The sequence below is a fragment of the Thermothelomyces thermophilus genome, chromosome 1, assembly GCF_000226095.1.
Source record: "Thermothelomyces thermophilus ATCC 42464 chromosome 1, complete sequence".
Classification (NCBI taxonomy): Eukaryota; Fungi; Ascomycota; class Sordariomycetes; order Sordariales; family Chaetomiaceae; genus Thermothelomyces; species Thermothelomyces thermophilus.
Window position 1 is genome coordinate 5,846,211 of NC_016472.1, and position 22,949 is coordinate 5,869,159.

General features: G+C 55.8%; 6 protein-coding genes and 1 non-coding gene across 7 annotated transcripts; 5 read left to right on the plus strand and 2 right to left on the minus strand.

Annotated features, from left to right (window-relative positions):
- Window positions 1-849: 849 nt before the first annotated feature.
- MYCTH_2123414 (uncharacterized protein) lies at window positions 850-2,004 on the minus strand (the record flags this gene model as incomplete). Its single annotated transcript, XM_003659716.1, has 4 exons — window positions 850-1,108; window positions 1,193-1,283; window positions 1,406-1,526; window positions 1,669-2,004. The coding sequence occupies 4 exons, from the start codon at window positions 2,002-2,004 to the stop codon at window positions 850-852; spliced, it is 807 nt and encodes a 268-aa protein (XP_003659764.1).
- A 1,813-nt stretch (window positions 2,005-3,817) lies between these two features.
- On the plus strand, window positions 3,818-5,757 carry MYCTH_2297170 (uncharacterized protein). Its single transcript, XM_003659717.1, has 2 exons — window positions 3,818-3,993; window positions 4,123-5,757. The coding sequence occupies exons 1-2, from the start codon at window positions 3,941-3,943 to the stop codon at window positions 5,747-5,749; spliced, it is 1,680 nt and encodes a 559-aa protein (XP_003659765.1). The 5' UTR covers window positions 3,818-3,940; the 3' UTR covers window positions 5,750-5,757.
- A 573-nt stretch (window positions 5,758-6,330) lies between these two features.
- On the plus strand, window positions 6,331-8,155 carry MYCTH_2297171 (uncharacterized protein). Its single transcript, XM_003659718.1, has one exon. The coding sequence runs from the start codon at window positions 6,458-6,460 to the stop codon at window positions 7,604-7,606; it is 1,149 nt and encodes a 382-aa protein (XP_003659766.1). The 5' UTR covers window positions 6,331-6,457; the 3' UTR covers window positions 7,607-8,155.
- A 2,240-nt stretch (window positions 8,156-10,395) lies between these two features.
- Window positions 10,396-13,267, plus strand: MYCTH_2297174 (uncharacterized protein). Its single transcript, XM_003659719.1, has 3 exons — window positions 10,396-11,150; window positions 11,226-12,274; window positions 12,377-13,267. Exons 1-3 carry the CDS (start codon window positions 11,041-11,043, stop codon window positions 13,183-13,185), a joined length of 1,968 nt encoding a protein of 655 aa, XP_003659767.1. The 5' UTR covers window positions 10,396-11,040; the 3' UTR covers window positions 13,186-13,267.
- Window positions 13,268-15,727: 2,460 nt separating this feature from the next.
- On the plus strand, window positions 15,728-15,798 carry MYCTH_t9. Its single transcript has one exon. It is a non-coding gene; the product is annotated as a tRNA-Gly (tRNA).
- A 168-nt stretch (window positions 15,799-15,966) lies between these two features.
- Window positions 15,967-16,715, minus strand: MYCTH_42730 (uncharacterized protein; the record flags this gene model as incomplete). The annotated part of the gene is made up of 3 exons (XM_003659720.1): window positions 15,967-16,452; window positions 16,534-16,580; window positions 16,679-16,715. 3 exons carry the CDS (start codon window positions 16,713-16,715, stop codon window positions 15,967-15,969), a joined length of 570 nt encoding a protein of 189 aa, XP_003659768.1.
- A 1,697-nt stretch (window positions 16,716-18,412) lies between these two features.
- On the plus strand, window positions 18,413-21,158 carry MYCTH_2297176 (glycoside hydrolase family 17 protein). Its single transcript, XM_003659721.1, has one exon. The coding sequence runs from the start codon at window positions 18,655-18,657 to the stop codon at window positions 20,959-20,961; it is 2,307 nt and encodes a 768-aa protein (XP_003659769.1). The 5' UTR covers window positions 18,413-18,654; the 3' UTR covers window positions 20,962-21,158.
- The last annotated feature ends 1,791 nt before the right edge of the window (window positions 21,159-22,949 follow it).

Genomic DNA, 22,949 nt, shown 5'->3' on the forward strand with positions numbered 1-22,949 from the left:
ATAATATATATAATATCTTTATAAAAGGAATCTTATAGTTATATAAATTTAGCTATAATAGCTATATTAGAAGGTATTAAATCTATAGATATTAAAGGTAATAATCCTTCTAAGAGTTACTCCTAAAAAGCTAGGATAAGGTTATCTCTAGCTTACTTATAGGTTAGGTACTATAAAACTTTTAGATCTAGCTTATAGTCACCATTAAGGTTAATAAATCCCTATATATTAGTAAATTTAGCTTATAATTATAGTTTAATATACTATAAGTTCTAGGAACTAGGCCCTATAAGGTATATAGAAGTCTCGATTAGGATCTTAGATATAATAGACACGTCATCGAAAGCGTATTAAAGCAGGGTAAGAGAGTTTATAATAGAAGAAGCTACTACTAATATTAAAGATACGTCGGCAGAGGAGTAGTCAAGGCGCCGGGCTTATAACTGCCGAACGTAGTAATGAGCTTCTGGGAGCGTTGAAAGCAGTCTGTAGTAGGTGGCTGTACAAAGGAAAAGAGTGCCTTGTTGAAACTATCTACAAAGGAGACAAAACGACTGATATTTATAGACAAAGGAGCTGGCCAAAGCGTTGAACAGCCTTATACAGCTGTGGCATATATGTGGCTAATACTCTTAGAAGCTCCATAGCTTCTGACACTTGTGACCATGGCATTGCTATTTCTTTCTATAGCTGAACACCAAGGCCCGTACTTCAATGCTGCTTCTAGGAAGATGATGTGGTGGCGCATTCTGCTGCTCAAAGGACGCATGGGCTGAATCTGATAATTGAAACCATGATAAGCCACAGCTAAGCCGGCACGACGGGGAAGAATGGCGCAGTGGGCCGGTCTTATTCGGCCACTAATCGATACTCACATTGTGCCTTCACCGTCTCGTCTGAGTCAAAGTTTTTGATCAGGCAGACTTCTTCGGGCCTCTGGTTGCTGAGATAATACCAGTGATAGCCGGGGCGATATTTCGCGAACATGGTGGATCCGACATAGTCGCGTCGGACAAGGTCGGTTTCGAGGAGGTCATCTCTGGTTATCGAGGCGCCGTCGCACAGGGCCAGCGGCCAGTTCTCGACGGTCTCGGTCGGCCGCCACAAGCTGATTTGGTTGCGCTCGTCTTGATTAGTACCTGGGACTTATGCGTTGCGGAGGGTCTCGCGAGAGATGGAGCACTCTAATTACTTGATGATTCTCAGTCTGCCCTCGAGAAGGGAGGACGCGCGGTCACCCTTCACCGTCTTGACTCGCTTAATAGCGCCGGCCGGGCTCTGATCTATTAAGGTTGGAAGACTCAGCACTGTCAGCATCATGAATCCACAATTCCCTCATCAATGCCCACAGTTTTTTTAGCGCCTCCGAAGTTATGGTCCCTCTCGGAAGAGAGAGCCAACTCACCAACATGAGCCTGCTTGGCCGGCTGCAAAGGATCGGCCGGATCGTTCATGTTCGGCGGCCTAGGGGTCTGCGATGTATCTAGGGAAGGAGTAGCAGGTGTTCCCATTTGCCTTCGCCTCTCCTGAAAGTCAGCTACTAACTGCCGTCATCCGCACAGGAAGGGAAGGAAGAATTTCTAGGAGGAAAAAACGCCAATAAAAAGAGAAAGAATGTGACAGAGATGAGGAATGAAAGACAACAAAGGAATAGATTCATCAGCTTACTCTCCAATCAAAGATTTCGACCTCGTCGGCGCCATCCACCAGTCGTTTGAGCAACGACTTGACTTCAGGCAAGTAACACTCCTCGACCTTGGACCGGGAATCCCAGTCCGAGAACGAGGTTGGGGCGGTGACATGGCAGAATCCATTGTCGTCAAGGGTGAAGGGCCGATCGGCGAGCCGAACGTCCTGGATGGTCTCGTCCACTGCCTCAAACACCAGATTGGAGGGCGCAATATCTCCAAGGTTAGGCAGATGAGATAGGATCTGGTATGGCTTTTCCTGGCGGTAAATGGGGAGGTCTCTGACATAGAGCAGCTTTGCATGGATCGTGGTCATGATGGTCAATATCGGCAACTTGGAGCACAGCCTTTAGACTTGACTGCGGCAAGATTTCTGACTGCGTTCGTGTGCTGTTCGTCATGTTGACGGCTCGGAGAGGTGGCTCTTTCCGAAGCTTGAACGCTTAGGCGTAACCATCCCTCCCCCCACGCATCATTTAGGTTTATTTCGGCAGGCGCGGATTGAGAGATCACACCTATGTCAATAATTGGTCGCTGCTCCGTGCATGTGTATAGGTGCATGTGTATATTACTCGGCATACCCCTCTTTCCTTCCTTATTCATCAGGCTCAGCCTTCTGGCAGTATTAATATCCGAAGTTTTGGGACTTACAAACGGAAGTGGAGGAAAGAGGGGAGAGGGGGCGTGGGAGTCAGCGGAAACTTTGACAAAGAGAAGGAAAAAAAAGGGTAGGCCACCTCAAGCTCGACACAAATTGGACCCAAGAGTACTAGTATTAGTCCAAGATAAGTAGGCCACAACCTACGTGGGGGTGACAGACTTGGAATTGATCCCAGTATAACTTGTGTTCCTCGAACCAATACAGAAACGTGAAACATCTTCTTCCCCTCGTTATCCCACCAGATTCGAAAACAGCCACTTGCGCAAATTTCCGCGCTTTGGACCCCCGATGGTCACATCCGACGGTCATTGCACACTCCTCGCCTCTACACCTGGGGCCGACTTGCATGTGAAGAGAAGGTCCTTTGGCGTCTCTTAGCCCGCAACAGTGGGAGCGCCGCAGCTGTTGCAAGACGAGCTTCCGCACACGGAGCATCCGCCGTTGTTGAGCTGGTTCGACCGCGCGTAGTCGGCAACAAAGTCTTCAGTGCCTGTCGCGGTTTTGGTGTCCTGATGGCTGCTCAGCAGCTTTTTCCAGGGCTGGGCGCGCGGGTCCTCTTGGGCGGCCTGCTCTGCCTTGGAGGGCCAGAGCCAGGTCGAGTCGTTGTCCGCGGGCATGGTTTTGACCGAATGGTTAATTATGACCGCTGTCGTGGGGTTCTATGTCGGTGTCGAGACAAAGATTAAGGAGGTTATTTGAGGGTGCCGGTCAAGCAGAGCACAATCTTGGGAAGAAAGAAGAGATGGGTTAATATGTTGCCTTTGCGCCTGGTGGGAATGGAGGGCGTTTAACGCGCTTTGGCGAACTCGCTGTCCATGACCCCGCCCCATCAACGAGACCTGTTGACGTGAGGTTGAGGCTCGGAGTAATAACCAAAGTGTGCTCTTGATCTCTCATTTGATAAATGCCGGGTGTGTAAAGCCGGAGTGGTGTGCACCCCCTCCTCTTTTCTCCCCTCCACTGCTCTCGTCTCGGCCAACCGCAAACAACGTCGGGCATCCCCATGCCGCATCGAGGCGTTGTCAGATGGTGTGTTCATCCCCGCCAGTCGCCCAAGAAATGGCCGACGAGCAAGCCATCTCGGGCACTTTGTTACAACTGCGTCACAGGTCACATCGCGCAGCCTTGTCGGTGCGTGGGTGAAGATGTTCCCTGTTTGCATGTACTAGTAAGTACTAGTAATTACATGCATACATACTCCGTACAGTAAAGTGTTTGCCAAGCGAGATTACAGTGTCACAAAACAAACCGGTCAAGGTCTTTCCCCAGAAGGCTGCGAAACGGCGTGCTGCAGATAGCTCGGCTCCTCTTGCCCTCTAATGAGAAGACACGTTTCGCATGTCATTTCTGACGCAACCTGCAGTGTCTTATTGGTCGCGATGTGGGATTGCTTGTAACGGTGGAAGAGCACTTTGATTCACAATTCCGAGATTCGAGATGGATGCCAGTAGATATGTACTTCGAAGGCAATCCACGCTGGGATCCACGCCCGCGGGTGACCGGCTCACTAATTATCTAATTATCGAGCGAAGACGCTATCTCAACACCTGCGCGCGAACCCGAACCCGCGTGTAGGCACGTCGTATTGGCGATGGGGTCGTTCCTAAGCCAGCCGAGCGGGCGTCATGCCCAAAAGACCGATAGGTACCTGACATACTCGCTCATACTCCGCTTTTGCCGTCGACTCGACTTATTGTAACCTGTTTCATCTTGCAACGGCTCGGTGGCGGCACCAGACGGCCTTTTTTGCTGACTCGGTCCCCGTCGGCCCAGAGACATCTTAGCCAAGCTCCGCCGATCGCGACGCGTCATTGACAGAATTCTCTCCATCACGGGCGCCCCCTCGGTCAGCGTTCGGGTCATCCGCGGCGGCAAGACGCTTTACACGGCCCATCATGGCTTTCGGGACGTTGAGCGGAGGCTAGCGCCCGACAACGACACCCTACACAACATAAACTCCATGTCCAAGGCCTTCATTTCGGCCTTGGCCGCCATCATCGCCGACACGGGTGCTCTCAATCTCACGGACCCCGTCGCGACGCACCTGCCGGACTTCTCGTTCAAGGACAAGGGTCTCGCCCATCAACTCACAATTCTCGACCTCCTCTCTCACCGTTCCGGCCTTAACAATCCCGATGCAATATGGCTCGGGTCTCGCAACTCTCTGCTGCTTACGAAGGAGGATGCATGGAGGATGCTCGCGACGTTAGAGCAGGTCGCGCCCACCCGTTCCTCCTTCATCTACAACAACTGGGCTTACATGCTGGTCGGCGGCATCCTCGAAGAGGTTACCGGCCGGAGACTGGCCGACCTCTTGCACAGCTACATCTTTGAACCCTTGGGCATGACAAGAACGGGGACCGCCTGGGACCCGGCCGACTGCAACACGGCCAAGTCGTACTCGGTGCTCAGCAACCTCTCCCTCGTCGAGATTCCACCGCCGCAGCTAGGCGCCGGTACCGCGATGGAGGCGCCGGGCGGCATCAAATCCACCATTTCCGACCTCTCCCGCTTCTATACGGCTTTTCTCTCGGCCGTTATGGACGATTTTCGCCAGCCGACAGGCGGCGGCGGCGGCGAACCGCCCCTCACTCGGCCATCCATCTTCCGGAGCTGTGGCGAGCTCATCACCCACCACTCCACCATTCCGCCCGCCTCCCTGCGAGAACAGGGCTACGGGCTGGGATGGGCGCGGGCGCAGCTACCCGGTCCGATGGGTCGCATCGGTCTCAACCCGGCCATTGGCGACCCTCCAGACGTCGGCAAGGGCGCCCCGTCAACCCTCGTCTTGTACCACAACGGCAGCATGCCCGGAAGTACAACCTGCGTCTGCCTAGTTCCCAGCGAAGACGTCGTGATCCTCGTGCTGCAGAACTCGATCACGGCCGTCGACACCGCCGATATCGTCTGCCAGCTCGTTCTAGAGCTGCTCCTCAACCCGACGCAGCCCATCGACTTCGAGTCGCAGGCCCGGGCGCTCACCCGGGAAGCCGTTGCCCGCCAGGGCCGAGTCGGAGCAGAACTCCTCGCGCGGAGGGAACTGGGCACGACGCCGAGCAAGCCTCTCCGGGCGTACGCGGGCGTGTACCGGAACTACGTGCACACCTTCTCCATCGAGATACGCGCAAGGGGCGACAGGCTCTGCATGCGGCTGCAGGGCCTGGCGTCGGAGGAGTTCTGGCTGTCGCACTACGAGCACGACACGTTCTGCTGGTGGATGCCGCACGACGAGATCATGCGCCGCGGACGCTACACAGAGTACGGCCCGGAGCACTATCTGATCTCCTTCTCCCTGACTGCCGGCGGTAAAGTCGGCGCTCTCCACTGGGCGTGGGACCCAGCTCGCCTGGACAGACCGGAAGTGTTTACAAAGGAGACTTTCGTATTGCAGAAGGAGTAATAAGGCCTAATATTCTTCAGCCTCGCTCGAAATGAGCCGCTTGAGAGGCCACGTGTCGGTCTTTTTTTTTTTTTTTTTGGTCCGTCTGTGATTTTCTGAAGGGACCTGAGCGCAACTTCATACGTACGGCTTCAACGCGTGATGTGCAGCGCCAGGTGGCTTTTGTTGGGGGCATCTGAAGGGGGAAAGAGGGGGGGGGGGAGCGTGTCTTGAACTGGCAGCTACCATCAACGCTTAGCCAACTGGGAAGCTTTTCAACAAGACATGGTTGGTTCCCTTTTCTGTCGGCCACAGCATGACTCCGCTCTGTCCCAAGCCTGCCACCCAAAGGTCCCCTTAAGCGACTGGCCACGCTCTGGGTGGGTAGCACAAGCTTCCACAGCCGCACAGCGTCCGGATTTGAGTGAGAACAGTCACTTGTCAAATCTGGCCACGTGCAGAGCCTCATTCCCATGGATCTACCACATTGTTGTATCTCGATTTCATCGGTTTCATCAGGCGTTGATGGGAATGAGTCGGCCGCGCGTAGTCTTACTTACTTCACCTGCCTTTCCCAGCACCTGAATCTCCCTACAAGACCCCCTGTTTTAAACACACATATACCCCCCGGGGACTAGAAGAGAGAGGAAAGAGACAGAGAGAGAGTTTGACCCCCACTGTCTAAGACGCGCAATTTTCATTTTTTTCGTCACCTTCCTCTTTCTTGCAATGAACCCGGCACAGTCGACTCCCACTAGCAGCGCCACCACCTCCTCCTCCACCACCTCCTCCACCAACGCCACTACCATTATTGCCGCCTCATCCGAATCCACGTGCGGGTTTGAGGGAAACAGCGACATATACGGCCTCGGCATTCGCGTGGGCATCTACCTTCAGTGGCTGGCCGCCATCGCCGCGGAGATGGCCAGCCCGGCCGATGTCGACGCCGCCCAGGCCGCTGAAGCCAGCTACCAGCTGGCCATGTTCTCAGGGCTCATCCTGGTCACGCAGGACCTCACGATCGGCGTGTTCGCCGTCGAGGCCTTCCTCGTGCTGCTCTTTTGCTTCGCCGGGGTGTGGGTCGGCTCGGTGCCGGCCGCCGCGCGGACCTCGGGGCTGTCCAGCGGGTGGTGGCGGCGGTGGTGGTGGTCATCGTCGTCGTCGGGCGGCCACGAGGAGGATCCGCCCGGAGGAGGAGGACGCTGGAGTGGTAGTGGGGGCGCCTTGACGGGCCCGATAACGACGACGAGGACGACGACGACGACGACGACGACAACCACCACCAGCAGCAGCAGCAGCAGCGGCGCCGGCTTGTTCCGGCAGCTGCTGGGGTGTGTCGCGTGCGCCTACGGCACCTGGACGCTCTTTGCCAGGCTGCGCCTCCTGCCGCGGACGGCGTGCGACGAGGTGGCCTTCTTCTTTGCGCCCGTCCGCCTGTTTGGCTGGTTCCACGACATGTTCAAGGCCTTCTTCGTCATCAGCCTGGCCGCGTCGACGCTGCTGCTGGCCGCCGAGCTCGTCCGGCGCGGCGCCGCCCTCGCCGCGGTGCTGCGCAACTGGCCCCCCGCGATGATCGAGCTGTCGTCGCCGGCGCCCGGCAACAACCACGACGACCCCGCAGCCGCCGCTGCTGCTGCCGACCCGGGAGCCGGCAAGACGACGGTGCTCCTGCGCCACGCCCTCGGCCGCGTCGCCGCCTGGGCCCTCTTCATCGTCGCGGTCGAACTGACGCTCTGGTGGAATGCCGTCCGGGGCGTCTACGAATGCAGGACCTTTGGGCAGCTCTTCCCCCTCGTCCTGAGCGCATCCAACCTGGTGGGCGTCTGCAGGCGAGTGGCCAAGGCCGTCCTGGCGCGAAAGGTTTCTTTCAAACTCTAATATTAGGCCTGGGTCATGACAAGAACCAGGGCCCCGAGGGGGCGTAGAGCGATAGATCTGAGCTGCTGGGATCGATGATATAGAGCCGAGATAATGAGGGGATGAACACCACTGCACACTCCTTAACACGGAGAAGCATGATTAATTAATCTTCGTAATGAGGGTAACATGACATGTTCGTTTGTACAGGTTGTTGGCCTCTCTACAGCACTGATGAGTTCACCAAAGTCTTTTAAGTCATGACTGGAAAAGGGAGAATGATGGTTGGGAAAACGATGAGATGAGTTGATACCCCGTGCTTGATAAGGTAATTCATTGATCAGTAATACAATGCAGAAAAGTCATGTGAAGAAGATGGATGGCCAGGCTGTCCAAGGTGAACCGCTCTCTCAGTGACTTGCTCTCGCAACGCACCGCGATCTGCGCTTTGGGCTGCCAGATTGACCTCGAGTGCCGCACTAACTTCGACATGCTCCAGTTTGCTAACGGCCTTGTACCATTCATGTGATTATCACCTTAACAAACCGGTTTGCTGTCCGAACGAAAATCTGGTTCGGGAACGAGTATTCCGGCAGCTTGTGCTGTCGTTGATCTTCACGACTATTAGAATCTTCTTTATACTTCTCAGCTCCCATGTACATAATTACCTTATATACGCTACTACACCAGACACGCACATATATATGCACAAGATAATTTGCTCGCATAATATACAAGGAAGAATGCGATTCCATCTGCTCAAAAGCGAGGCTCTTATAGTATTGACCCTAACCTTCTTCCCTTCTAGAGAGAGGAAACCGAATGAGAGCGGTAATTTGTGGTTTACCCGGCTAGCAAAATGGAGCCGGCATAGCGGCCGGCTTTCTCAGACTCCGGCTCCATTTTGCTGGCCGGGTAGACCGGAGCTCTCGCTCGGTTTTCTCGCTGTTTAAGCATAAACCAAGTCGGCCTTAAGGGTTTCGTGACCCTGCTTAAGAGAACTCGAGAGACCTAATTACTTAGATATTGACCAAGGCAGAGCCCCCTTCCCAACACTGGCCGTCTGAGGTAGAAAACTAATAGTAAAGCCGAGTGGATGCTTTTTATTTCATTTTATATTTATTTTAATAATAAACCTTGCTTTGTCCCGTTGGTTGATGAGCACATTTTACCACTACGGCATTGTTACATAAGGATGAGGCCCGGAGTTAATTACTCCCTACTGGGAACGATTCGTGCGGGGATGGGAAGATGCATCGGATGCGCCAGGGTCAGGTCAATCCACTAGAACGTCGGGTCGCAACGTGTCTGGGCTGATGCGGCGTGAACACCAGCAGGGCGCGATATGCCGGTCGAAACCGTGCTGTTGAACTTGGCGTGAAGAGCTTATTTAGGGCAGAGACGTGTCACGTAATAGGTCTGTGCTTAAGCATGCCTTATCCTGAACTACTCCGTAATAAGGTACGAATAGTGCCTTAATTATGTAGGGGAGGACTTGGTCTGAGAGTTCTCACTGAGAATTGCACTTTCGCCGTATTAGGGCTTAAAGCCGCAACAATTTCAGTATAAAGGAATTTGACAGCAAAAGCCAACGAATGCCGTTCAGGCTGCTACGAAGTAGTGTACTGTGTACAGGTAGGTAAAAAACAAGCTTCTTAGTGTACCACCGTTTCACGGCATGGGATCTTATCGGGCCGGAGGATGCTACACTATTTGGGATGCCCCCGAGCAGGGGAGAGTGGGCTCGGTGGAGCCATAGTGTAGTATCAAATTTAGTTAAACTTACACAGTAAACAAGTTACGAGCTACCCAAGTGCCGCGCAACAAACAGGTAATTAACGTTACCGTAAAAGATCCAGAAGAACAGATCAGGATTGGGACTAATTCGGAAGACCGCACGCGATTCCCGAGACGCAACCCAAAGACAACAGAAGACATGGTAAATATCCAGACGCTTAAACTAAACTACACTACTATACGAAGCACACCACCTTCCCTACCTCCCAGTCTTGTTCTGGGATCTTGGACAACGATCATCCGCCCTCTTGGTTTTGACACCAGCTGCAGTCAGCGCCCGGCAGTCGTGCACGAGATCGTTATTAGTCTCCCTGTTCTGGACAGGTCCTAGCCAGCTTGGAATTCATTAACACTTATGCAGTGTTAGGCGTTCAGGAGGCCGCCACGGGGCAAAGGCCGCCCTACTGTGTAGTTAGTCGAGCAGGGGTTCCTCTGGCGGAAAGTCAAACAAGTTAGCCATGTCTTTCCACGGGGCAAGAAACCGGTAAAGGAGCAGACCTGCGCTAATACCGATAGACAAGCCAGTATGCCGGCGTGCGGGGCCACCCGAGATGTCGGGACCCTAATTACGTACTGGCCGTTGGTGATCCCATTAGCTGCTTTTACAACTTTGTCCCGAAATCCGGTAGAATCGAGCTCTGCTCTGACTCTGGCAGGATTATCTTTCCAGATTCTGGAACATCATTTTGTCCGAATATAGATCTCTCTCATGTTGTGCGCTTGATGGTTCTGTTCTGTCCTCACTGTTCCCGGTTCTAGAGTATAAACGAAGGAAGGAAGTTGGAAAGAAAAGGGAGAAAGAAATGGAATAAACAGTAGTGTAGGAGGCGGCGCAGGAGAGAGGGGAGGCGAGGGGAGGATAGTGGGGCGAGGAAGGTGAGAGTGAAGAAAGGTAAAGAGGAACGAGAACGGGTTACTCGTTTAGTAACAGTCAACTTGCAGCCAGTTCTTGTGTTGTGTGTCATTTCATCAGAATACGCTTGGGGATAGTGTCCACAGAGATGCCCGCAAAGTGAAGGCACAGTATAAATTTTGTATGTGCATACATACATACACGAGACTTCCTCTCATGAGTTCATGAATCATCAACCGACTGCACCCTGGGTGTAGCGGTGGCAGGCCAAAAGAGGCGGCTGAACAGGGGATCGTCTTGGGTCCGAGGATTGACCGCGCAATCCAAGCGAGCAGGAGGTTGAAGGTTAGTATTACTAGCGCTGGTGACAAGCGCAAATCGGCCCCCAAATTCGCTCTTTCCCCAGAATCTCAAGCCGTCTCCTCCGCTTCCATTCCTCTGCAACCGATCGCCACTACTCGACCTCGATCATGTTGCGCAATCGGACCTGAAGCGCCGCGCCGGATCCTGTATTATGTGAGCTGCACTAGGGAGGAGGGTGCTATATATGAGCGGCCTTAGCTCGTTGCAAATGTCGCACGATCCATCTGCCAGGGGAACTTAGCGCTCGCTTGATCCTGAATGCCATTTGGGGGCCGTTGCTCTAGCACGACTAACTATTAACATATCCGGAAGGCAGGCGAGATTAGAACCTCTTCACCGAACTTTTGCTGTTTCCTCCAGAGCTTGATCTCTCGTCCATCCCGAGCAAGTCGACCGCTCGTGTCGCTGTCTCCCGTCTTGAGCCAGTTCCTATAGCAATAGCATGCAGAGGCGTTCGGTGAGCCACTCGGCCCCCTACGGGCACGCCTGCAGGAGCTGCTTCAAAGCCAAGTGTCGGTGCATCCCGCGGTCTGATGGCGATGGATGCGAAAGGTGAGTCCCCGATGACCTTCCCGGGGGGTGGGGGGGAGGGGGACCCTGTGCTTCGATGCTTACTTCTCTGTACAGATGCCTCCGCCTTGGGAGGCAGTGCATTCCGTCCAACTCGATTCGCCGTCGCGCTGTCGAACAAAAGCAGGTTCCCAAGGCTCAAGCCGCCATGATGGAGGGCATTGCGTTCCGACTTCGATCGCAAAATGGTGGAAGTGAAGCAGCGGGCGGGCAAGGGGTTCGAGTTGGACCGCCGGAGGGCCTCGGGGCCATCGCCGGCCTCGATGCCGCGATGGATCCCTTCTTTGCCGTGCCCAATCACGTTCCGGATATCAGGCCACCAGAACCTTCGGGATCCTCACCAGCGACCTGTCTCGACACGTTTCGGTCCCACATGCTTCCCCATCTACCATTCTTTCACCTCCCCACCCACATGACCGCACAGCAACTGCACTTCCGCCGCCCGTTCCTGTTTCGCGCCATCACCTGCGTGGCATCGCCTACGTCGCGCGAGCGGCAGACGCGGTCGAGCGAGCTGAAGCGCGTCTTGCATGACTTGATCTTCCTTCGAGGGCCGGAACATGAGAAGGGAACCCGGCCGGATAAGACAGAGAAAACGGTGGACTTGTTGCTTGGCCTCCTCGTCTACGTTGCCTGGGGTTTGGATCACCGTCTGATCGGTCGGTTGGTGATGCTGGCTGCCTCCCTGGTTGGCGAGTTGTGCTCTGAAGGGCCGGCCCCTTCAGATGCGTACACGCTGGGGCTGTTGATCCCGGAGACCAACGGCCGCACCAGCATCGGATATGACCATCAAACCGCATTGGTAGAAGATGATCTTGAATGTCAACGCGCCATCTTGGCCTGTTTTCTGCTCAGCTGCGCGGCTTCGACCTACTCGGGGCAGGTCCATGCCATGCGCTGGACGCCGCACATGGACCGCGCCCTCGCAGCCATTAGCGCAACCCGATCGCAGAGCGACCACATCCTAGCCTTGCAAGTTCGTCTCCAGCTGCTCACGGAGCAGGCTTTTCAAGTACGCTACCAGAACTACGAACGGAACCACGCAGCTGCCGAGTCACTCCTAGAGAAGCTCGAGGCCCTCCGCCCAGTGATCCAACAACAACAGGGTAATCACCTCTCGAAGTCCAAAATGGATCCAATTATTCTGTGGTTTCAATCAATATGTCATTAACTTTGCGGCTGACTGATCACGTAATTACATTCAACAGTAGGTTCTCTCCATGCTCACCTGCACCACGCCGAACTCGCCTCCCACGAAGCCCTCCACGCCAGCGCGTCCACGGTCGCGACCACACTAGCACCCAATCCCCCTCCTCCGAGCACGAGCACCTGGCAATACCCGGGTAACAGGACGGGAATCAACGGCACCGGCGCCAGCAGCAACCGCCCTTCGTCGACCGCGCCATCTCGGGACAACAACAACAACAACAAAAACACCTCATCGGCACGCCTCTCACCCACCCTGTGGCCGTCCCTCTCTGCAATTCACGCCTGCGCCGCCGCCCTTCTCGCCTTGCCCGCCCCGCTCTTCCGCGGCATCGCCCTGCCGCAGTGGGCCCACCTCGCCCGCTGTCTGGTAGCGCTGCGCAGCCGCCACATGCCGAATCCCGCCGCCGCCGCCGCCGCCGCTCCCTCCGGAGGCTTCCCGGACCTTCCCGGTCTCCTAGCGGCTCTTGAGGAGCGGCTGGAAGGGCTCGCTCGCGAGGCCGGGGAGGCCGTACCCCTTGGCAGCGAGGTAACGGACCGGGGGATGGTGGCGGGGGCGGGAACGTTTAGCGGGCTGGCTGGCGCGCTCCGCCGGTTCAGAGAGAGGGTTCTCAGAGAGTTCAGGGAAGGGGTCTTGAGGCCAGGCGGGGTTGGTGGCCGTGAAAGGGACGGTAGTGCCGGTGCTGCTGGTCTCGGCCCTGAGGGGGAGGGATTGGCTACCTTTGCGCCGCAGAAGGGGTACTTCGTCGGCCAGCGGTTTTGGATGGAGCAAATATGGACGGGCGTAGATTCATATTCCGTCACACATTGATCAATACGCATGTGTATGTCTGTACTAGGGCGCACTGCGGGGCTTGTTAGAATCGTGCGGTGTTGATAGATCGAGGGCACGGACTGGGGAGTACGGAACACATAATTACGTCGGGTAATTAACCGATGGTACTGATAGGCGACACGTCCAGTTATGATATCAAGTTACCTGCCAGGTCCTACTGGTATGGTTCGGCCTCTATCGCTTTTTTCCTCAAGATCCCCCCTCCAAGAGACTACTCGGTAGGTAGGGAGAATTTTGACCCCGGCGGTCCGGAACCAAGCCGTCGCGGCGGAAATCCGCTGCGGGTTGACCCTGTCATTCATGTTTCTTTGCTCCTCCCCCTCTTGGCCGCTTTTGCAGCGCCGAGTCCCGCCCCTTTCCACACGGAGTTTGGCCATGAACCGATCTCATTCAGCTCCTCCAAGCAGCGCCGGCAAGCCGAGACGGGACAAGTGTGCCGAAGAGTTCAGTTTTTAAGACATGCAAAGGAAACGAAAGGGAAAAAAAGAGAGACTTGTGCGGAGTTCCGTCGCGGTGGCAGGTTACCCACCAATTTTCGAGGCACCATCGTGAAGCCCAAGGTTCATGGAATGTGGAACCTCCCCGACCGTTTCATCTGCTGCCGCTCTTTCGGGTAGAAACCTGTGGCTCAGCCCAGCACGACTGAATAACTCTAAAACGCATGCTTTATACGGGCGGTCAGGGCAACCCTGACCAACACTAACAACGTTCCGTTCGGTGGCCAACTCATTTGGATCTTACATACGTGAACATGGTCGGCCGAAAAGAGATAATTAGGGGGAGAGAGAGGGAAGAGGAAAGAAGACCTAAGTGTCAAAAGATGTGGCACATTGGCGCATGCGACAGATTGTGTAACCAACTTGTTTCAATTTCCGGAGCTCACTCCAAATGTTGCAGCGCGGGTGGCTCAGGCCGTCCGCTTTTCGAAATGGGTGTGCCGGGGACGGCGCCGTTGGTGGGGGGGCGCCTGGAAATCATCTCCGGCGCCGGCACTCGCTCGGCCGCACCCTATTCCGTAGCCGGGCTACGGTGCAAGCACGCAACATCAGATAATTACCTGGTATGGGCGTTGATAAATTTTAGAGAGTAACAAAGACAAACCGATTTTCATGATCACGGCAGAACAGCAGTTGGGAAGTTAGGTAGATATCCTACGCCGGCGGAGCCGGAGTGAATCTGGCCGTGCGGCCCTCTGCCCTCCTACTGAAAGGTATATTATGTGTCTTCTCCACTCACGCAATTAGTTTCATGTCCGCGGTCACCCATCGTTTTGATCTAGAGTGACGGAAGGATAGAACTCACTGCCACTTTTGTTATTGTTATTATTTTAAACAAACAGAGAGGCTCTCCGAAGGCCATGTTCGGACTGTTCTTATGTGGGATGGCCGCCGAGGCGATGAAGCCATAGCGCCCTTTACCATACTCCGTACTGACCTATCGTATCATCTGGTCTACTGCCTGTATCGTCTGTACTCCGTAACATATTCTTCCCTGTGGTCAGCACGTTGGTTGCCGACTTCTGTCTCGCCATCTACTTCCAGACGGTCCACGACGACTCGTCTAGGATGAGCGGCCTCCACATGCTTCCGATCACTGCGAAAATCGTCTTACCCACCCCGTTCTCAGGTACCATAGGGTCAGTTTCGTCTTCCATCTCCTCCTGACCTTCTTCCCTCCCCATCCTCCTTCCCTCAACAATGCTACTTAGGTCCCGAGAAATGCAGTCAAGATGCTTGGCTACTGTCTCTAACAGGTTGCCGCTGGTGGCGCATCATCCGCTATTGGTTACGGCTCCTATCCCCCTCTAGTCCAATCACGACGGTGGCGGATTGGATTGGATTGGATACAAGTGTTGTACACTATGGCGTTGGAGGCGGGGTGCATTGCTGCGGGGGCAATCATATGTCACGGCGGCAATGCCGAACATGGGGTATGAGATGAAGTTACGAATAACTTTACGGAGTACGGAGGTAGTGTATAATAGAATTTGTTCCACCCAACGTGCGACCCAAAAATGACAGCGATCTAACTTTAAACAACGAGAAACACTTTCTGTGATGGGTTTAGGTCGTTGTCTCCTGAGGCTTGTCCCACCAGGCTCGTGTGATAATTATTTAGTAGCCTAAGGTAGCCGAGATAGTGATACGCTTGCGCGACATTTCACTCTCAACTGGCCCATCGGTTCCATTTTACGGAATTGACCATCTAGCCTATCGGGCGTGGGATCAGCAGATGCTTGTGGTTTTGTTTCCCTTCGCTAGTGCAGGGATTGCCAACCAGGGACAGAGCCGCTCTGCATCAGGAGATTGTTGCCTCTGGTCATGAGTCATTAATTGCGGAGCAGCAAACTGGCTACTTAACGACTTTATTCATTTTCCCTGTGTGGATTCGGTTGATAAATATCAACGCCTAGTGCAGACTAGCGTAACTCTCGAGAAAACAGCCTGGAGAAAATGGTTCCCGAATTTTCCATCCCAGAGGAACAAAATGCCAAGAGACTCAGCCACATATCCCAGAAGCGTCAGTGGTTTAGTGGTAAAATCCATCGTTGCCATCGATGGGCCCCGCGTTCGATTCGCGGCTGACGCACTGCTCTGCACTGTACCCAAGGCCTCTCCAAGGTTATGAACTTTTGCTCTTTTGGTCGCATTTGCGACTTTTCCGACTTATACTTTTACATTCCGTTCGTCATCACCGACATGATATCCGTCCGGTTTATATCAGTACACTAAGCAGCCCTTTTTTTTTTTTTTTCTCTCACGGCCTCCTCTTCTCGGAGGCCACCTCGGCGGCCGAGGCAGGAATGGACTCCTCGGCGCCGGGGCCCTTGCCGCGGATGCCGCGCTCGACGCCCTCGGGCAAGTCGGCGCCGAGGGCGCGGACGCGGCCCTCGACCGTCTCGTCCGAGGTGGACGCCGTGGCGCCGACGCCCTCGAGCCCGCTGCGCTCGCCCTTGCGCTTGCCGACGCCGTGGGCCCCGTGCGCCTCGCGCGAGTTCTCGCCCTCCATCGGCCGCGCGAACGTCGACGCGCTGTGCACCTCGCCGCTCGTCGCGCCCGGCATGTCGAGCGGCCCCGTGCGCCCGCCCGTCTCCGCCGACGCGTTCGGGTTGAGCGCCTGCCCGGGCGTCTCGTGGACAGGGTTCGGCTGGTAGCTGTGCTGCTTGGGCGCCGTGCCCGGCGCGTGTGTCTCGGCTCGGAACTCGGGCACCGCCTCATTACCGACCTGCTGTCCCAATTGGTGCTGCGTTACGGAGGCGGGTGTCAGCAGGAAGATTCTTTACAAAAGTCGGGATGTGGAACCTGGGGAAACGGTGGTGCTTACCCCTGAGGTCGTCATTGGCTTTGCCGGCGGGACACTGGAATGGAACTCTGAAGAGACGAGGAACAGGTCAGCCCGCCCCGGAATCAGGCATGTCGATGAAATTCCCGGAATTCAGCGATGAGAAGCTGAGTAATGTTGTACGTACGGTCCTGGTTTCCGACGGGGTTCGGGTTGGCGGACATGGTGACAATGTGGCTTTTTTGAGGCGAGTCTGCAAAGATGATTTGTTGTAGTTCGGTCGAGTGATTTCTTTTAATTGAATCGTTGAATGACTGTATCTTTGATGGTGCGGTTGATGAGTATTTGAATTGCTATCGACTTTCATTTGGGAGTGTCCCAGCTCCAGCTTTAACATACATGGCCGGCCATCTGTTGCGCCTCTCCATGATGTCAGGTCAATCGCCTCGCAGATGGTGCTGCGTCATTCGACTTGCTCTACGCGGTGAAACAGCACAGCGGGCAACATCTTCCCTAACCATCAGGGATTAACAATTTATGGAGTACTAAGACGGCGTATCCCAGACGTGGCGCATTTCAGTCTTGTCAGGTGCCCGGTAAAACTCCAAGTCCGGGTACCGGGACGTAGGAGGACGAGAAAGCAACTCGATCAGCACTTCGTGTTTGTAAGGATAGTTGAAGTACCAAACGATTCATCAAGCCATGAAGGGTTCTCTGCAGCCGCATCCTTCGCCGCTTTTGTCTCAGGGGCGCTGCATTGTCTCGCCCTAGCAAACGCGGGATTGAGGGGCTTCGGTACTTTGGTAACTGAGTGTGGGCGCCGGCGTAGGCATTTCCAACAAATCCACAACGCTTCAATGGAGACACTCAACGAAGGATAGAGCGATCACGAGCCGCTACCCGCAGGATCTGCATGAGGTATGTTGACTGCTTCAAGCTCGGGGAATGTTGACAAGTACGGTCCTCCGTAGTTAGAGATGTTCATTCAGATGCACCGTTGCTCCTGCCAACGGGATGATGTAATGCGGCGGGGTAGCGGCCCTGACCGTACCTGTCTGCAAGTGGTGCTGGAATTACCTTAGGTACTTGGTGCTTCGGGTGGCTACTTCGTAAACAAGGTCGACATCTGGAAGGCGAAATAGCATATTCCCGATTTCATGGAGCTTTTTTGTGGTTTTTCTTTTTGGTGTTTTTCGCAGCGACGAACAAGGTACATACACTACGGGGTACACTCGAAGGCGGCGGATCGATGGTCCCTCGCCGTGTGAGCCCAAGTCCCTGGGTATCAGACCATGCCGATGTGGTTGGCGGGGCACTGGCTGGCACACCCTCCGTGGCTGACGCTGCAAAGCGCTGTTCGCTGCCCAGCAACAACCAAACTGGCCCACACCTTGAGTCGGGAAGGCACTGGTCGTTCTCGGGAGTTCCCCTTCAGCCGTTGCATCTGCCACTACGGAGTAGTGTGGTTAACCTGCTGCCAACCACACTTGCAGCCACATGGACTTTGTGGACCCCGTTGCATGTTGCGGCTTCGATCCAAGCCCGAATCTGGTCTGCAGCCCGCCAAGTTTGTCGGTTGCTGAGACACCCGAGAGAAACAGTTTCCATCTCGGCTCTGGGAGTTGCACAAAGCTCTCCCCCTGAAACATCACACTTCCCGTTTGCGTCGCGTGGATAGTCGTATGTTCAGGAACTTTACATTCTTCCGTCCGCCCGACCCTGAGATTCTGAGCGCCCTGCTTTTTTTATACCATTTATTCGAAATCCTGCGACAATTCCCCTTGCACTAAACTTATTAGCGAACGTGGGGCCCAAACAAGGCAACGACCGGGGCGCAGCGCCCCAAATACGAACAAAGCCTTTGGAGGGTCACCCCGGGCACTTCGATGCGAAATCGTCCAAGCCACGTAATTCGCACACGACACTTGTTCCACCTCGGTCTGTTTCCATTGAGCCCGCCAACATACCCAAAATTTCGGCTCGCTCCTGCGCTCTTGGGGTGAGCACGAGGGTCGATTAACGTGCTGATTCCTGGGCACAGGGTCTTGGATCACCCCGGAAGGTGCTCGACATTGCACGAATTGCGATTCGCGGTGGAGTCAAGGGGAATTGGCGGGGGCCAAGACCGAGCCTATGCTGCGCCCGTCTCATCAACCGTGAGCAATGGCGCAGCCACGATACTATTCAGACGACGAGATGGCCGCGAGCCAACCTCTTGGCGGGCCGGGCCCGACTCCTCCGCGCCATCGCCAGTTTCAACAATCGTACTACGAGTACTACCAAGACGCGCACGACCGCCCGCCGTCGCAGTACCAGCCCAGGCCACAAGCAGATCCGTCCTTCGACAGGCTTCGCTCCCAGAGACGCTACAACCAAGAAGCCGCAAACGGCGGGCGAGGAGGGACAGGCCAATACGCCGCGGCCGGCACAACACTACCGAGCGAATACAGCGGCCACGGCCACCCGGCATCCCCACCTCGGGCATCTCCACAACGCGGTACAGAGAGACGTTCCTGGGGACAAGCCACCTCGTATCCGCCACAGGCCCAACGCCCTTCTCCCCAGAGCACAATCGCACCAGGAGCCGACAATTTCAGCAACGCTGCCGCCGGAGGCATGGCTGGTATCGCCCTGACAGGCGCAGAACAGAACGCAGGAGAGAGCGGCCTCGACGCCATTCACGGTCAACAACAACAACAACAACAACCACCACCACCACCACCTCATCAACAACAACCATACCACCAGTACGGAAACGGACGCGGAGACGGCTACGGAGAAAGGGGCATGCTCTCCCCCGGCAGCAACTACCCGGGAGACAGAAATTCACACGCGAGCTTGCAAGGGCTCGCCGCCGCGCCCCTCGGGTCGGGATACTCCACTCCGGGCTCGCGAACCTCGTCTAGGATCGGGGTCGACATCTACACGGACGATCCTTACCAGAATTACTCGCGGCACCAAGACTCGGACCTGGGGGTCGTCAACCCGCACGACATCATCGACGACGGCGACGACGGTCTCGAATACGGACGGTCCGCCGCGCGGACCAGCATGCTCAGCATCGGATCCAAACGTGACAGCCACGGTGCCGCTGCCGTGGGCGGCGCAGGCACCGGCGGTGTCCTCGGAGGGTTGGTCGGCCGGAACGGGAGCGGCAGCGTGAGCAACCAATACGCGCCCGTCAGCACGGCGGCGCCCGGCGACGCTGCTTCGGGCGGGTCGGGCGGCGGAGGAGGGATATACACCGCCGCCGCCGTCGGTGCGGCTGCCGGCGGCGAGAAGGCGGCGTTGCACAGCGCCGTCTCCAAGGGCAGCGGCCGGGGCAGGAAGTGGAAGTTCGCCATCCTGATCGCCCTCGCCGTCGCTATCGTCGCCGGCGTCGTCCTGGGCATCTTGTTCGGCGTCGTGCTGAGGGACGACCACAAGGGCGGCAGCAAGAGCGGCGCCGGCTCGGACGACAGTACGTCGACCGCCGATGGCGACACCAAGGCGAACGGCGACCTCGACGCCGACTCGTCCGAGATCCAGGCGCTCATGAACAACCCGGACCTCCGCAAGGTCTTCCCGGGCATGGACTACACGCCGCTCAACACGCAGTACCCCGACTGCCTCACGAACCCGCCGTCGCAGAACAACGTGACGCGCGACATGGCGGTCCTCTCGCAGCTGACCAACGTCGTCCGGCTCTACGGCACCGACTGCAACCAGACCGAAATGGTGATCCACGCGGTCAACCAGCTCAAGCTCCAGGACGAGGTCAAGATCTGGCTGGGCGTGTGGCAGGACAAGAACGAGACGACCAACGCGCGGCAGCTGAGGCAGATGTGGAACATACTGGACAAGTACGGCACCAGCTACTTCAAGGGCATCATCGTGGCCAACGAGATCCTCTTCCGGCAGGAGATGACCATCACGCAGCTGGGCAGCCTGCTGGAGGAGGTGCGGCACAACCTGACGGAGCGCAAGATGTCGCTGCCCGTGGCGACGAGCGACCTGGGCGACAACTGGACGGCCGGGCTCGCGGCGCAGAGCGACGCCATCATGGCCAACATCCACCCCTTCTTCTCGGGCACCAAGGTGACCGAGGCGGCCGACTGGACCATGTACTTCTGGGGCAACAAGACGAGCGGGTTCCTCAAGAAGGACGAGAGCATGAACATCATCGCCGAGACGGGCTGGCCGTCGAGCGGCGGCACCAACTGCGGCAGCGACTACGTGACCGAATGCCCGGACGGCGCCGTCGCCGGCATCGACGAGATGAACCGCTTCCTCGAGGACTGGGTCTGCCGCGCGCTCGAGGACGGGACCGAGTACTTCTGGTTCGAGGCCTTCGACGAGCCCTGGAAGATTCGCTTCAACGAGCCCGGCAAGGAGTGGGAGGACAAGTGGGGCCTCCTCACGGTCGACCGGAAGCTCAAGGACGGCCTCAAGATCCCGGACTGCGGGGGGAAGCGGGTGTCGTCGTCGTAGCAAATAACCTTTTTTTTTGGTCGAGTTGTTTTTTTTTTCTCTGTTTCTATTTCCTTTTCTCCCTGTCTACTTCTTGGGTACTCTCGAAGTCTTGTCGCCTTGTTGCATCATGTTGTAGTTCCGTCAGGGATGCGGATACCCTACCCTGTCTTTGTTTTAATCGTTGCTTAGGGGATGTTGTTTGTATGTACGTATTGATCTTCTAGAAGAGGAGGGGGAGGGCGCCGTAGGGTTCTCGCTGGGCGTAACTTCATGGCGGACGAGTCATAGGTACGTGTACCGAGTTGGCGTCTCTTTTATTTCTGGGGGAAGGGTTTAAGCCCGGCGTTATACAGGTACTGTCCAAGAGTATTATTGGTTTTTCCGTCTCTCTCGTTCGCGCAGTCCCTCCGATATGGCATTGATGCTTTCTGGACTCTTGACCAGACAGCCGAGGAACTTTTGGACGTCTGGATTCGGGTCTTTTGAGATAGGTCAGAGACCGTCACGGGGCCAGCAACGAACCTCACTTGCGCTTCGTTCTCTTTTGCCCAGTCACCCCCAATCTTGTCTCGACTGCCTCCCCCCCCACGACGCGAGCCTCGTCACACATGAAGCTGTTGTCTTCCAATGGCACACGATTCTTTGATTGCTTACCACATTTAGGTCAGCGGATATGCCGGCTGATCATGGTTTCTACAACTCAGCTATCGTGCGTCCTCTCCCCTTTTTTGCCCAGCTCACTCGGGACTGCGCGAGTCTCCTCGGACTTGTCTTTACCCGGGGGGTCTTTTCTACCACCCCCCTCACCCCTCCTTCCCTTTCTCGGCAAAAACAGGACCCAGAAAGAGAAGAGCCAGGGCCCAGAGTGTGGGGGAAAGAAACCCAACTAGTATACACTAGCCAACCAAGGTTCGGGTGCAGGAACCGTGGTTGGGGATGGGCAGGCACGTCGAGCCCCATTCGACCACAATGGGAACCAGCCACCCAAAGCAGCAGCAGCAGCAGCAACCACACAGCACTTTGTCGGCTGTCGGCGTGGTCATGTGGGCCCCCACCCACCCCGGGGGCGTCTTCCCGACGTTGCTTACACTAGTGTACACGAACCCGACAGCAGTACTCCGTACATGGACACTAAGAAGGATTTAGTCTAACGAACTAATCCGTATGAAGTACACTCTTTGTATGTAACCCACTTGAATACGAAACCTGTCTGCGGTAAGCACGATCATTCGAATGCGGAGCCCATCCCCCCTCTTCACCCGGCGCCTGCTTCGGGCCTCGAAGCAACATCTCTACACGTCGTAGAGATCAAAGTCAGGTAACTTTTTTTTTTTTTTTTTTTTTTTGCATTGGTTTCTGTTACAAGTCGAGAGTGGGGGGAGGCAAGGGGGTGGGGTGGGAGGGATGAGAGGGTGGTTTCCGACGGACCGGGGTGTCGGGCTAGTTGGCGAGCGAACGGGCGGCCGTTCATGGCGGCGCATGTGCCAATCTGTTGGCGGCGGCATCTTGCAGACCCTTGATTCAGATGCCCCGGGGAGAGGGGGAGAGGGCGCTGCTTGCTTGTCTGCTGATGAGCCTGCCATGCATGCATGGGAACATGCACCTAACCATGCAGCAGTGGTCTGGAATGCAGCGCAATTGTCCGTGCTGCCCGAACGAGCCTGAAGCAAGGGGGGGATTGGGGGCGCTGGGGTATGGGCCGCGCCAAGAGCCCAACCGCAGGCTGGGCGCGCCTGTCGCGTGCGGGGGCCCGGGGGGGTGCTGGTAAGTTGGTGTGAGGGAGTTGGTGGTAGTGGTGGTAGTGGTGGTAATGGCGGAAGCAGATGATGGATGGTCGGCTCGGGCGCGGCGCTGATGCTCGCTAACTGACTAGAGTAAGTCTCCCGTCCCTCATCCCTCTTCTCTTTCCCCACTAGCGTAGTTGTACGGTATTTGGTGTAGTGTAGGCCCAGCATAATTTTAGTGTTGTATATACACCCGACTACAGTACAAACTAACGTTAATTA

What these genes read in the sequence shown, in the direction of transcription:
- MYCTH_2297174 (XM_003659719.1), top strand. Translation starts at nt 11,041, where the DNA reads ATGCAGAGGCGTTCGGTGAGCCACTCGGCCCCCTACGGGCACGCCTGC. An exon ending in GATGGCGATGGATGCGAAAG is followed by an intron (nt 11,151 to 11,225) that starts GTGAGTCCCCGA and finishes TTCTCTGTACAG; the next exon opens with ATGCCTCCGCCTTGGGAGGC. An exon ending in AGTGATCCAACAACAACAGG is followed by an intron (nt 12,275 to 12,376) that starts GTAATCACCTCT and finishes TACATTCAACAG; the next exon opens with TAGGTTCTCTCCATGCTCAC.
- MYCTH_2297170 (XM_003659717.1), top strand. Translation starts at nt 3,941, where the DNA reads ATGGGGTCGTTCCTAAGCCAGCCGAGCGGGCGTCATGCCCAAAAGACC. An exon ending in CATGCCCAAAAGACCGATAG is followed by an intron (nt 3,994 to 4,122) that starts GTACCTGACATA and finishes CCGTCGGCCCAG; the next exon opens with AGACATCTTAGCCAAGCTCC.
- MYCTH_2297176 (XM_003659721.1), top strand. Translation starts at nt 18,655, where the DNA reads ATGGCGCAGCCACGATACTATTCAGACGACGAGATGGCCGCGAGCCAA.
- MYCTH_2297171 (XM_003659718.1), top strand. Translation starts at nt 6,458, where the DNA reads ATGAACCCGGCACAGTCGACTCCCACTAGCAGCGCCACCACCTCCTCC.